Source organism: Procambarus clarkii, chromosome 68 (assembly GCF_040958095.1).
Source record: "Procambarus clarkii isolate CNS0578487 chromosome 68, FALCON_Pclarkii_2.0, whole genome shotgun sequence".
Taxonomy (NCBI): Eukaryota; Metazoa; Arthropoda; class Malacostraca; order Decapoda; family Cambaridae; genus Procambarus; species Procambarus clarkii.
Genome location: NC_091217.1, coordinates 15,754,129 through 15,769,506, shown reverse-complemented (window position 1 = coordinate 15,769,506; position 15,378 = coordinate 15,754,129). Strand labels below are relative to the sequence as shown.

Below are 15,378 nucleotides of genomic sequence, written 5' to 3'. Positions count from 1 at the left end.
ACTTCAAGAAACCGTTGAAGACTAACTTTACCTGAAAGCATCACCTTCCTCACTTGATATCTGTGCATACAATTCTTGGGAGGACTACTCTTAACACTTTTTTTATAAGCTCTTAGTTTTTAGTAATCATAGAAATTGATTACCCTTGGGTTACTTGCTTGATAAAGCCAATTGTAACACTACTTCATTTGTAGCAGATATGGTGCATGGATGTTCCTAAACTATAATGCAGCTTTTTTAGATCCACTAGCCCTCGTCACCCTGCCAGGAGAGAGGGGCAAGACTGATTCCAAATCAGAACACAAACATCACACGAGACCAGTAGGCATGGCAGGATGCGCAAAATACCCCCAATGAAAAGCAGATGTGCAATAGGTATGTTGAGGGAGAACTATCAACATCAAGTGCCCAAGACTTTTCAACACACCCCAGCTACACGCAAGGAGCATAATTGGCCAGCCTCTCAAGTGTTCAAGAGAGAACTCGACAAACACCTCCAAAGAATACCCGATCAACCAGGCTGCAAGCAGCTGCGACCCAACAGCCTGGTTGACCAGACCAACTGGGAGAATTGGTCGGAGATCAGGCCGCTGGTATGTTGATCCCCAGTACCTACACAAGGTAAGGGGGTTGGAGAAAAGTTTTCTGTTAACATGTTTCAAACAAGATATCTCCCCATCTCTTCTTCTAATCAAAATTTATATGGACCTTCTCAAAAATTATAAACTAGCTATTTTGAGTAAGCCGTGTTTGGAAAGCTAGTTTTCATGTCTTGCCCTGAAAAATTTGAGAGTTGTAATGTTAGGCTTTGTGATACAAGACCTTGACCCTTTATTTTTCTGCTTCTACACAAGTGACAGTAAGAAACTGCGGAATAATATCAGAATTGTTAGCAGAAATAAAATGTACAGTACTCTTTCAAGTACATACATGAAGTAAGTAATTACAGTATCAAAAAGAAGGCACCAAACCGGGAAGGATATGTAAGTACATACATGAAACACATGGTTTTCAATTTCTTTTACAGATATTTCTTTTATTTAAATAACAATACATTTAATAAATTAATACACAAATTTTTGCCTTTTACATTTCAATTTTGCTTACTATACTTAATATTAAATTGATTGCATAACTAGGAAAGCAAGTGGAAAAATATATGTATATCTGTATTCTAGTGTACAATAATTCCATATAAAAAAGTAATTTAACTTAAAGATCAGTACAAGTTCCATTAACAAAGATTTTACATTTAACAAAGATGTGGTCTTGCACTTGTCCCTCTTATGGAGGACACTAAATACATGCAGTTAGATTTCCAGAAACTTATATCAAGACTAAATAAAATTAACGACACTTTGGTTCTCTTGTCTTTAAAACTTATCATTAACTAACCTTGTATAACTGACAAGAATAATGACATAAGGATACCATCACACAAATAATGGGTATACTACTTTAAAGTCAATAGTATTTTTAATAGGTGACAAATAACATCAAAAACAGAATATCAGCAGCTACTTCTAAATGTTCCACTGACCTGTGATGTCCAGATTGTACTCAGTTCTCAACTAAATTTCCAGTCAATTTTTTTTTATTTTCCTAAATACCCTATATCCACTAAAATTATATCATACAGCATTTTTAAATGACAATAAATTACTAGCTAAAAACATTTGAGAGAAACCATTACTGGTAAGATGATCAGAAAAAAAGAACAGTGTAAATGCCACATGTACAATGTGCCAAAAATCACATACAAGCATAATGAGTGAAAATAATATGGATAGCCAAAGTCGAGACAAAGGCGTGTGAAGGAATGTGTAGCAAGCCGAGGCCCTGTATGACTGAAATCCCACATATACCACTTTTCAAATCCTAATGCCAATTCATATAATTTATTAATTTATAAATATATATGATTTAATCATTCAATAATAGATATTGATTGGTTAAGCTTTCCAACAAATTATTACTAAAGACATATCCTTTATAATTTATACCCTTTTGATATCATTCATCATATCAATCTACCTCAGATATGATGATATTAAATCACCAATAAAACAGTACAACTGGTTGAATATCTGTAAAACTATGCCCAGCAAAACAAGTCTGTATTGCAAATTAAAGTTATCTTTTCATACATTAAAGATACCAGAATATTAGTTGTACGTTAACTAAATATCAATGATTATTGCACGCACAGCATATATAAAACTACTTCAATGGTCCTTTAATAATATACATCTTGAGGCCCCCTATTTCTATACCGACTTGTATTTTCACGAAGATTTTTTTCAGTCCTGGCTTTCTCCCAACGTTCCTTCATGCGGTATAATTCAGGGTGGACCTCCTAGAAAAAAAAATTATATAAATATGTATGTGCCTTTAGTAAATATAAACAAAAGTTTAAAGTACTGTACAGTATTTAAATATACAATATATTAAATAAGCTGGTGTAATTACCTGATTTGACTTCTTCAAAATTTCAATCAACTTGCCAGCGGTCTTCCAGTCCTCCCGTGTGACTAATGTACAAGCACAGCCAGTGCGACCAGCTCGGCCCGTGCGACCAACACGATGGACATACTCCTCCATATCTCTTGGACAATCATAATTCAAAATGTGTCTGTTGAATTTAAAAAATATGAATGAGACAAGTAATACCCTCAAATAATACACTGCATTTTGACAAAATATGATTCTCTACAAATCATAGCAGCTTGCAAAAGTTCATTTTCTATTCATGGGACATCAGTTAGGTTCGGTAAAGTTAATTCAGCACATTGTGATGTAACGAGCAAATGGGCTGGAATAATATATATATTCCGGTTTTGTTTGTATTTTATGATCTTCAATTACAAATACCTCAACATTAACCACAATTAAAGTTGACACAATAGTAGAGAAAGGGGTGAGAAAGATGAGTGTGCAAATGTGGTACTATTGAGGTACAGTACTAGCCTCACTAACCAGACAAATTAGCCTAACAAATTTATTAACTAATAAAGGCCATGTTTAATCAAGGATTAACACATTAATTTAACCCCATGGTACTGCCTATCCCTGAAGCTATAAATGCCACGACCACCCAGATTGAAAATCCAGTGGGAAAAAAAATCAGGAAAAATGGTGGGACCTTAGACAAACCGCCAGCTTCCTGCCCCCATCAAGTCCACTAGATGGATGATAAGCCTCTGATAAATTAAGCAAATAATATGTAGCAACAATACACAAAATTTCAAGACTTATGAACAAAGTTACAAACAACAACACATTAACTGTACATGTTCATTAACTACCAAACAGTACTTACGTCACATCAGTAACATCAATTCCTCTTGCAGCAACATCGGTGGCAATAAGAACTTTGACTTTCCCAGTTTTTAGATCATTTAATGCTTCTTCACGATCACACTGTTCTCGGTCACCATGCATGCTCTGTACCTGAGAGCGCACACGCATTATGATCATCATAATTAACATGCTAAATATTATTCTCAATCATAATCCTCAAGTTGAAAACAGTTATATATGGCATAACAAGCTAGGGTTGGGAGAGGGTACAGAGAGCTAGGGTTGGGAGAGGGTACAGAGAGCTAGGGTTGGGAGAGGGTACAGAGAGCTAGGGTTGGGAGAGGGTACAGAGAGCTAGGGTTGGGAGAGGGTACAGAGAGCTAGGGTTGGGAGAGGGTACAGAGAGCTAGGGTTGGGAGAGGGTACAGAGAGCTAGGGTTGGGAGAGGGTACAGAGAGCTAGGGTTGGGAGAGGGTACAGAGAGCTAGGGTTGGGAGAGGGTACAGAGAGCTAGGGTTGGGAGAGGGTACAGAGAGCTAGGGTTGGGAGAGGGTACAGAGAGCTAGGGTTGGGAGAGGGTACAGAGAGCTAGGGTTGGGAGAGGGTACAGAGCTAGGGTTGGGAGAGGGTACAGAGAACAAGGGGGTGTGAAAGACAGGGTACGCAGGCATATCATAAAGAACTTACAATCTGTCCTGCTTCAAGCATTAAGACCGAAAGATGATCGACCATTACCTTCCTTCCGACAAACACAATGGCCTTATCACCGGTAGCCATACCCTTGATAAACTTCAAAAGCTGAAAATATAAATTATACATTTCTTACAACTTTCAAAACTATAAATTTAACAAGGAAAACCACAATGCTAAATAAGAAGCTAACATGATTTTTTGTTGAGCAATTTAGCAAATGACATACTATTTAGGTGTCAATGATGAAAGGCACAGGCACACAGTATATAAAATTTACAAAAGCAAACAATTTTTTATAGAAAATTTGAGTGAAATTTGTTGTATGTTAATTAATATTTCCTCGTTTCTCACTTTAAAAGTTGAATGTCTTCCAACCTGTTTATCACATTTGGGAGGTCATTCCACAATTTGGGACCCTTTATTTGCTCAGCATTTCTGCTTTGCTAAAGTCTCACTCTAGGAATATCAATTAGATATCAGTTTCTAATTTCTACTGATGACAGGCAAACGATGATAAATTCCAACCAGACACCACTCAACACCCTTTGTGAAATCCTTGAAAGTTAATATTTAACTCTTTCCACACACATTATTGTACTTTCAATATGCTTATGTACCAAGTACTCTATGTCTATGTACAAAACACTGAACTGCAATACTAATAATTACATCAAATACTTCCTGGAGGGCTAGAACCCATAACACCACACCAGAAGCAAATATCTACTGTTTTTTTATATTCCTAGAGTAGCAACAGGTGGCCCTGTATGATAACTGTCACCTCAGGTGGGCCCACCCCCTGTAGTGACAGCGTCACCTCAGGTGGCCCACCCCCTGTAGTGACAGCGTCACCTCAGGTGGCCCACCCAATGCAGCAACACTGCCAATGAGTGTAGCAGCAAGCAGCACACGATGTAGCTAAAGCTAAGAACCAAGAAAGGAAGAGCCCATTCTTCTTACCCCTCACCAGTACTGGTACTCTTATATTTGACAAAAGCCACTTAATTTCTTCGTAATTTACATAAATACTAGTTTGTGAAATAAAACCATCCCAATAAATGAATAATCATAGCAAAAAGCTGACAAGAATTATGGTAAAAAAAAATGTATTAACGTCTTCATCTCTTCTCTACTCGAGTCCAGCATGTGAAATCTTGGAAAATGTTAAACCTCGGTAAATACTGTACCTCATCCTTTTTCCCATCCTCAGTACAGAAGGTGACATGTTGAGTCACTGTGTGCACAGCCTGAAGAGCTAGACTCCCCACAACAACATGTATAGGATCCTTCAGCAGCTTTTTTGCCAGGTCTCTAACACCTTCAGGCCATGTAGCACTGTAAAGCAATGAAAATTATTAATAAAGCATACAACACTTGCTTTACCTAATTAATTACCCAAGTGTAGTTAAAGGATGAGAGCTATGCTCGTGGTGTCCTCTCTACCCAGCACTCTTAAGAATGGTATACCTTGCATCATCACATACCAATGTCAGAACATTTGGTCGAGACGGGTTTCTGTGGCTGCTATTTAACCAATGCAGGCGATGAGTCACAATAATGTGGCTAAAGTACGTTGACCAGACCACACACTAGAAGGTGAAGGGACGACGACGTTTCTGTCCGTCCTGGACCATTCTCAAGTCAAGACAATCGACTTGAGAATGGTCCAGGACGGACCAAAACGTCGTCGTCCCTTCACCTTCTAGTGTGTGGTCTGGTCAACCATTAACTAATATTATTGTATTTAATGTCTATCTTCAACAAAGGATGCAGGCATGATAGTTTCACATGATCCCCAGTTTCCTTCCATCTTGAATGTGTCTATAGCTGGTGCTAAATTCCCAAATGAAAAAGTATCAAAAGCACATAATTACTTTTTTACTTTCCATGTATCCTTATAATAAAAAGCACACTTTACATTAATTACATTTTGATGCCCTTTACACTTTGTAGTTTATAGCCACTATTCTGGCCATTTTGTCCCCACCCTCACACAAACAAAAATCATAACTGCTATGTATACAAGAATACACAACTTCACTGCTTTCACAGTTTCTTCAGCATATTTTAGTTGAAGAAACTTGGGGTTGGGAAGGGGGGACACTTTTATAGGATGTTATATATAACAAAGATTAATAATCCAATGGAATTTAACATTTATAATTAAGTAGTTATGTGAATTCAAATACAATGTACCTATCATTACATTTATTGGTTAGCTTAAAGATCTGCCCATAATGCTAGGAGTATTAGTGGCTTTACAAGAATGTACTACTCAATCAGCATGATTGTAATTTATGTAATGTATGTAATTTCCCAATGCAGTGTACCTTCTTGTATATAAATAATATACATGCATGTACTAAATATAACTACATGGGAGCCCATGGAACAACCCTCTCTATTGGTAACAAATTCCAGATGTTTTAATGTTAGTGAAAGAGTACAACAGGCAAACTATCATGTTCACAAGGGTAATGACACCGTCTCCATACCGCATCTCATTACTTTTCAATTGCAATACACGACATTTTTATAGACCCTATTACGTACCTTGTCATTACACACTGTTTGTCTGGACGTATGTCCAATACAATCTTGCGTATTTGGTGTTCAAATCCCATGTCAAGCATACGGTCTGCTTCATCCAGAACCAAGTACGATACGCCACTTAAATCGATGACTCCTACAAGATAACAGCAATGCTATTAGTAGACATAATTTATATTCACTTCTCGTAAGAACAAACATTTCAGTACTTTAAGGAGTTTCCACAATTTAGTCAGCATATATCATTACCACATTTCCCACTTTCATAGGCATATCAGGCCAAAGGAGTGAAAGCAGTATAGGAAAAAAATTTGACTTAAGATAAGCATTTCAGGCAAAACTTAGAATAATTCAGAGGAACATTAAAGGTATAATGGGTATAATGGGGTGATCACTTGATATTAAATGAAAAATAAGTTAACATGCAAGATTTTCTGGAAATTACATCAATATAAACTTCGTACTTAATGATGACAGGCATATACTACTACTACATTATAGAACCTGTACAAACAACTCTTACTACCACATCACAAACTGTGGACCTCTTTGTCTTGTTTGTCATCACATTCAAGAGTGCCTTCAAACTATCACTATTCTTCCCACCTATTCACTGTTGGCCCATCAATTTTTTACCCCCATTCCCTCAAACACACTTCACCATTCTAAATGACTCAAAAAATTATAGCTAGTTTCACAATTCAGATTAAAAGCTGGCTAAGGAGATCAAGAAAGGCTTGTTGATTTCATGCTCTACAAGGAAGACGAATGCAACAAGCCATTTACCGAGCAAGATAATTTCAGCCCTAAACAAAGGTGAAGCCACATCCACTGGTGACGATGGTATCACTTATGATATTGTGTTTGCTTCCTTTAATACCAGGAAATCCCCTTCTTGAGCTGTATAATATCACCTACGTTACTGAACTTCCTATCTCTAGGACCAACAGTATGAACATTGTAATTCCCAAGACCATTCAAGATAATGCTTTCCACCCAATTTTCCTTACTAGCGGCATTTGCAAAAAATTAGAGAATGGTCCTAACTATCTCCTCCATAGAATAAGAATTGTGCTATCCTCCCAGATTTCCTAATCCTCCCAGACTTCATGCATGGATGGAGCGTGCATCATTGCATCACCACTTTTCTTACCCTGCACACTGAAAAGTCATGTACCACCTTCCTAGATCTCAAGTCTGCCTATAATATTGCAAACTGACATGTTATCGTGAGTAAGCTTGCAAGAATGAATATTGGTGGTCGGCTTCTTTGTTGAATCGGGTTACTTATCCAACACGAAGTCATTGCGTTTTTCCAGGGGCATAGAAGTGTAACAAGAAACTTCGAACTTGGTATTAGATAGGGAGGTGTCCTCAGTCCTACATTTTTTAATATCTTAATAAACATGCTGTTCAACTCTGTACCGAGCAAACCGAGCATGCATATCATTAGCTTTGCTGATATAATGATACACACCACTGGGTATGCTAACATGCAGAACACACTTAACTCTGTATTAGACTCATGTCAGGGCCTAGGTTTAGTCATCTCAGCAGAGAAAGATACACTAAATCGGCACTCACCCAAGTAGGGAGGAGTTGTTCCCAAGATGCAACTGTATGTTTACATAGTCAAACTGGCTACCAGCTTGACTATGTAAACAGATTCAAATACCTTGGCCTTGAGGTGCCACTGTATGGTCATGTATTCAGACTGTCGTCAGTATAAAGCGAGGCTTCGAGCTCTCGAAGCTGTTGCAGGTTATCACTCAGGCTATGGTGCCAATGTCAGAATTGTCAAAATGATTACCTTGCATACATCAGATCTTTAGTGGATTATGCTGCACCTTTGCCTGCTTTGATGCCTGAAAGAAAGCTTGGTAGGCTTGAAAAATTGCATAACGAAGCCTTGAGGATAATCCTCGAGTGCCTTCGTACCATGAAGATACTTCACATGAGTCAGGAACTTAATATTCCGAGCATTGTTGATTGTCTTTGATTGGCATAAAAGTGCTTAGGCTGGCTCATCCTAACCCTTGCACAGAAGCCCTCCAGAATTTCTTTATTGAAGGTCAACATTGTTCTAAATGGATAACTAAAACTGGAACTTAGTTAAAACTCGGAATGTATCAGACTTATAATTTTGTACCAAGGGAAACGGTAGCACTTTCCTGCACTGTGGGAGATTACACCCTTTCCAATTTTAATCCCTCCCTTTCCACCCAAGGGGTGAATTAGAGGTCAGCCCAAGCTTCGTCTTGAGGCAAAGCTCAATGCCTTAAGCCATATTGATGCTCTGTCCACAGAGCATTCTCTCTCAAATCATATACACTGATGGTTCCCTACAGCACCCCACAGGTTCAGCTGGAAGTGCAATTGTCCCGACAATGGACGATGGCTTATATTTTGAGTAGGGAGTCCGTATGAACAACTGGGCCTCTAAACATGCATAGGCCTTTTATTAACACCCTTCCACATATTTTAAGCCTCTCAACTTACATCTAAAAAAAATTTAAATCCTTAATAAATTAATGCCAAAGTAAACAAATTCCAAAAACTACCTTATCAGCAAGAAAGGATATCACATCAAATCTCATAAAATCACAATCACTACTAATACATTACTTTTACTGGTAAATTCATTGAGTCTCCCAGGAGTAGCAATAACAATTTCTGATTTGGCATTTATCTTCTGAATTTGCTGATTTTTATCGCCCTGACCATATACGCACACACTGTGAAGATACAAAGGACCACAAGGCATTAACCAATACTCTGCAAAATACTAAACAAGACTATTATTAATACAGATAAGTCATTAATAATAAAAAGCTATTATGCTAGAATTATGCTGAAAGTCAAAATACTGTACAACAAATGTATAATTTACAAGTCAATAATTCAATACGATTTAACATTTGCTCTCCAAAATTGGAGAGCAGCTCCTTGACAATTTTCCCAAAGATGTTGACCTATGTGAAATTCAACTTAAAACTGAAGAAAAAACCTTGGGAATGGAGCAAACATTAATAGAAAGGAATTAATTCTCAAATCAATTTGATTAAAATAATTCTTTTCAAGAAATCATTTCCTATAAAATAAGAAAAGGCAAGCTTATTTTTGTTAGTATGAATTTAGACCTTGGGATAGGTACCAGATCCAGTTAGTATAATGCAGGGTCATAAAATCAACATTTTGAGTTTGATCACATAATTGTCGAGAAATTAAAGAATAAATAGTTATGATGTTTTAACAAATAAGCTTATCAATAAGCTTTGATTTTACACAATGTGGTAACACTCCACAGAAACATTCATGTCTGCTTGCATTACTATTCCAACATTTAGGGCCATTGCTAGAAGCACTGTACAGTACTCGCCATTAAATAATAATATACAATAATTTATTAAAATTAACCTACCATCTAATATTTTCATATTGATATTTAGACACCTCCTTTTCAATTTGTTGAGCCAATTCTCGAGTTGGAGCGAGAACAAGACAAGTAGGCCCAACACGTTCCCAACGAGGGGTTGGCTGAGCAACAATGTGCAGCAGTGCTGGCAGAAGGAAGGCCAAGGTTTTTCCTGTAAAGAGGAAAGTGATCATTCATGAATAATAAAGAACAACTTTTATAAAAGCTCTATGGCAAAAATCTTCTCTCACTCGCACGTATTTTTGCATATACCGAACCTCATCCAGACCTGCAGCTCTCCTATATCAGTAGTGAAGCTCTCCACAGCTTCAGCACCGATAACTTCCACAGATATATCTGATACTTTATCTGGCACTCTTCTCAAACTAGTCAAAATCATATTCATGATGGCACGGTCATCTCATTTCTCCCAACACATTCATAATACTTTTTCTACCTACATTCAATTACTTCACTTCAAATCTTCAGCCCTTTTAAGATGATGCTTTTTGATCTTACCCATGCAAATTCCTCTCCTCCCACAAGTTGATAAGAGTTATAATATTAATGAAGATAATGAGAATCCTGGATGGTGTAAGTCTTGTTTCAATTGTGCATGTTTAGATATTATTTAAAAGTACATGAAATAGTTGCAGAGTTTGACAGTCTACATAAAAAGTAATACCTATGCTAATACTTAACATTTACCTACATACAATCACTATTATATTTTTGTTTATAGATTATAAGATTGTAAAAATAATAATATAATACAGCAGTAGAAAATTACTAAAGTGATGTGGAGAAACTAACAATACTATTTGTAGCCGGCATTAACCCTATTAGGCAATCATCAAATCTGACGGACATCCACGGCTGCATTTTATAAAGGAAAAGAGGGGGAAGAGTTAGGTCAATGATGTGAATGTGGGACAAGGTCAATGAAGGCCAGATGTTAAATAAAAATGATATAATTTATCATACAAGAGGTAACTATAATGTTTCTTCACCAAAGAAGAAAACATTATTAGACATGTCTAGTATCTTCAGCCACCAAACAGCACCACCATTCAAAAGATTGAAGGAAAAGTCCTAATTGTATCCCCCTCTTCTTACATTAATACTTAAAAATCAAAATTACAACAATCCATGACATAATAACTATCATTACAACCACAAATTTCCACCATAAGGCCAACACTTTTTTATCGTATACTGTACATCAATGATGTAAGAATATTGCAATCATTAAATTTGCAAATTACACCAAGATCTATGGTAATGGAGAATGCAAACCTTACATGGACAAATACTAGACCTTGCATATGAGCACAACAGTGCATAGCACAGCTCTCAAAACACTACCACCATACAGCAAATTGATGAAGAAAAATACCCTGGAACCAGGATCCATCAGTCATTGAAAGTGGCACAAGTGAGCTGCAGAAAAAACAAAAAGGTACCCAAACCCTAGGAATAGTTAAATGAATCTTTGATTCCAAGGAGAAGAAATTGGTTATTAATTTTACAAATCTGGGGCCAGATTCACGAAGCAGTTACGCAAGCACTTACGAACCTGTACATTTTTTCTCAAACTTTGGCGACTTTATTTACAATTATTAAACAGTTAATGAGCTCTAAAGCACCAGGAGGCTGTTTATAACAATAACAGCTGATTGGCAAGTATTTAGGCTTGTAATCTGTTAAATAAATGTAATCAAGGCCGTCAAAAATTGAGGAAAGATGTACATGTTCGTAAGTACAGTACTTGCGTAACCGCATCGTGAATCTGGTCCCTGGTGTATGCCCATTCTATCCAAGCATGGAGACCTCACCTTCAAAAGGATATGCTGTACTGTATCTACTTTAGAGAAAGCAGGATAGAGGGACAAAAACAAAGGAATGGTTGAGGACCATAGATCTAATACTGCAAACCAGACATTACAAGGCTGATCTTCAAACTTTTAATAGTTAAAGATATTAATCAAAACCACTTCTTTAAAAAGGTCAATTGTAACATAGAAGGAGCAACAGCTTCAAGCTCAACAAGCCACAATGTAGGACTGAAAACATGGGATGCTTTTTTTTGCCCCATAGGGTTAATCCCATACACCTGTCTACCCACTGAAGATGTAAATACAAAGACATTATTGCAGTTCAAACTCCAGTTGGAAAAAAACCTTAGAAACAATGGGGATACCATTGACAGGCTGTCAACTTATCACTGTCAAGGCACCAAGAAAGAAAGCAACCCTCGTGTAAATTTAAGTAAATTATTCAAGTTTTGTTAATGGATTGTGCATCTATGCACTTTGTGTGCCATTGGTTATTTAAGTCTTTTTAATAACAATTTCTTTGGTTACCTGAGGACTATGTAAATGACAGCTTCTCCAACAAAGACATAAACACATACCTGTGCCTGTTTGCGCAATTCCAATCATATCATGGCCTTGCATCAAGATTGGCCATGACTGACACTGTATTGGTGAAGGGGTCTCAAATCCCATCCTCTCTATTTCTGCCAGCAACTCTGGATAAGGCCCAAATGCCTGCTTAAACGTGAGCACAGGCTTTGGTATTTTCTTACTGTTGCCATCGTCCCAGCGAACAGTTATATTGAAATTCTTCTTTCTGAGGTATTAACAAAATTAATACATACTTCAGGTTAATACATAACTAAATGTTGTAAATAATAAAACACACATTTAAACCTTATCATATAAAATTAGTACAACTGTAGGGATACATATTGAACAAAAGGTCTCAAAGTTTAGTTATTTGGAAGAAATAAAAGTAAAGGTGACAGACTCTATCAATTTTGAGCAATAGTAGGGTTTGAGAAACTGATGGAAGCAATTATCAAAGCACAGTATACTGTATATAACATACTATGACTAACAAATATTCCCAGAAAAGTCCACTACAGTATCAGAAGTGGCAACGGACCGATTCCATCAACTGATCCCCTTGCACTCAAATGTGCCACAATGAACATTTAACATACCTGAAATTCTGCACTTCTTTTTCACTGAGAATCTTGACCTCAGGATCTTCAACATAAAGATTCTTTTGTAGTGGTGGCAGAGCAGCCAAACGTTCTGCCTCATACTTATTCTATAAAAAGAAACACAATTGAATGTTTTATTTTGTGAGCAGTCCCTGAGCCCATTATGTGCCTTTGTAACCCTTTCCACTACCACCCACAAGATGGGTATGGGATGCATAATAAATTAACTAAACTGTGTGAAACAAAGTCAATCAGAATGTTGCTCGTGCTAATCAAATATTGGGTAGTGATCCTTAATTTTTTTATGAGAGCTATAAAAGCTATAGCTTTTATATATTTTTTATAAGAGTTACACTTTACATATATAGTTAAAAAGCTATCCAAGCAAGGAGCTTGGTCGCTCCCCTTAGGCAAGATCCATTTTCCCATGAAAAGTATTCAGTGTTCAGGGGAGGCCTACATTTTGCAATTGCACATCAGGAGTTTGCTTAAACTTCCCTGTCAGGTCCCACTGCTTCATTTTCTCCCTTTAATACCAGTCTTATTTAAGGCCAGAGTGGCCTTGTGAGACCTTCCAAGCTCTACCAAACATCAAATGAACCACCAATCAGCTCTGCTAATTGCTAGTTGGCCTGCTCAGCTCCTACACTTGGCTAGTTACCTACCACCACCATGGTACAAGTACTGTACCTATTTTCCAACCTCACAGTTCTATTTTGACCAGACCACACAATAAAAGATGAAGGGACGACGACGTTTAGGTCCGTCCGAAATAGAGTTGAGAATGGTCCAAGACGAACCAAAACGTCGTCGTCCCTTCATCTTCTGGTGTGGTCTAGTCAACATACTTCAGCCACGTTATTGTGACTCATCACCTCACAGTTCTACCAATTTCCAGTACTGTACATACATAGTTTAGACTGGTGTAGACTAAAATAATTCAATCAAGTGACTCCAGGATGGAGTAACAGTTTACTAATTTCCCCTTTGACCCAGTATGGCCCAACAGGGATGGCTGATCATAAAGATCTATTTCACTGGTGCAAAATAATGACCTGCCCTAATTACCAGCCTATCTCAGTTGAAACAGTTTAAACTTGCCTAAATGAGCAAGATTATTGAAGCAACTCGAAAATGCTATGCAACTTTCTGAAAAAACCTATAGTATGAATTCAAAAAGGTAATGCATAAAAAAAACATGACATTACAATCACATTTCCACAATTAATACTAACAGAGATTTTAACCCAAGTGCGTAGGTGAGCAAAGTGGCATACATTGTTGGAACTACCGAGCTTTAGCATAAAATTTTAACCCCTTAAGTGCAGCTTTGATCGAAGTTACCTCTGCAAAATTTTTTTAAAATATATAAAATGATACATTTACATGTAAAAATATGCGCAAAAAACAAATAAAACATGCATACATATATATATATATCTCCTAGTCTTTTTCTGTGCCATTTTCTTGACTGCATCCTAACTGTTCACTCCCAGTATACAGTTTAGGTTTCAATATTATGTCACTTATCTTTCCACCACTGTTCTCCATTTTATTCACAAACTATTACATGCCTCCCCCCTCCCAAAAAAAAAAGCAGGTATCAATGCCATACTCCTATAACAATTATTCTTGTCGGGGACAAGAATTGCCTCCAAATTTTAAATGGGAAATCCAGTGCATTGATAAATTTATCCACTGTTTAAAAGAACCCTTTTAGCGATGTCCGGATTTGGGAGATGTGACTGTACATGTGAACTCCCATACATTATAAAAATATTTGATACATCTGAATGTTTGATTAAATCTTCCCAGACTTGCAACCCAAATAAGAAATAAACACTTACACTCGCTTTAATAAGTGCATCCCAATCAATTAGTCCTTCATTTGCCGGTTCACATTTCTCGCTCTTTTCATATTTATTTTCACCTCTGTGATAACCTTTTTCATATGTCTGGCCACTACTTTGACCTCTCTGCCGATCAAAACTGTCTTCCTTTTTCCACTGTGGTGAATCATGCGAGGAGGATCGAGAGCCTGAAACCAAAATAAATTTTAAAATATCAGACAAAAAAATTATCTCTGATACTAAACATACACCATACAGTCTCCTGTACAGACTCGACAGCCGAGTGAACAGCGCTCGGGATTCGTAGTCCTGAGGTTCCGGGTTCGATCCCCGGTGGAGGTGGAAAAAAATGGGCAGTTTCTTTCACCCTGAAACCCCTGTTCACCTAGCAGTAAATTGGTACCTGGGAATTACAGCTGCTATGGGCTGCTTCCTGGGGAGGGGGGCGTTTAACAAAAAAAAAAAAAAAGAGACCTGGTTGAGGACCGGGCTCGTGGATGCTGAGCCCCACAATCATCTCAAGATAATCTCTCCCCCTTAGTACCAAAAAAAAAAGGTAGAAC

General features: G+C 37.3%; 1 protein-coding gene across 1 annotated transcript; it reads right to left on the bottom strand.

The window, feature by feature from the left end:
* Nucleotides 1-1,167: 1,167 nt before the first annotated feature.
* On the bottom strand, nt 1,168-14,917 carry LOC138355659 (probable ATP-dependent RNA helicase DDX43; the record flags this gene model as incomplete). The annotated part of the gene is made up of 11 exons (XM_069310980.1): nt 1,168-2,356; nt 2,470-2,632; nt 3,320-3,450; nt 3,988-4,098; nt 5,181-5,328; nt 6,547-6,679; nt 9,169-9,278; nt 9,965-10,130; nt 12,372-12,589; nt 12,963-13,072; nt 14,813-14,917. Coding segments are annotated over 11 exons (1,515 nt in total), but the record flags the coding sequence as incomplete, so codon positions are not given.
* Between the last annotated feature and the right edge of the window lie 461 nt (nt 14,918-15,378).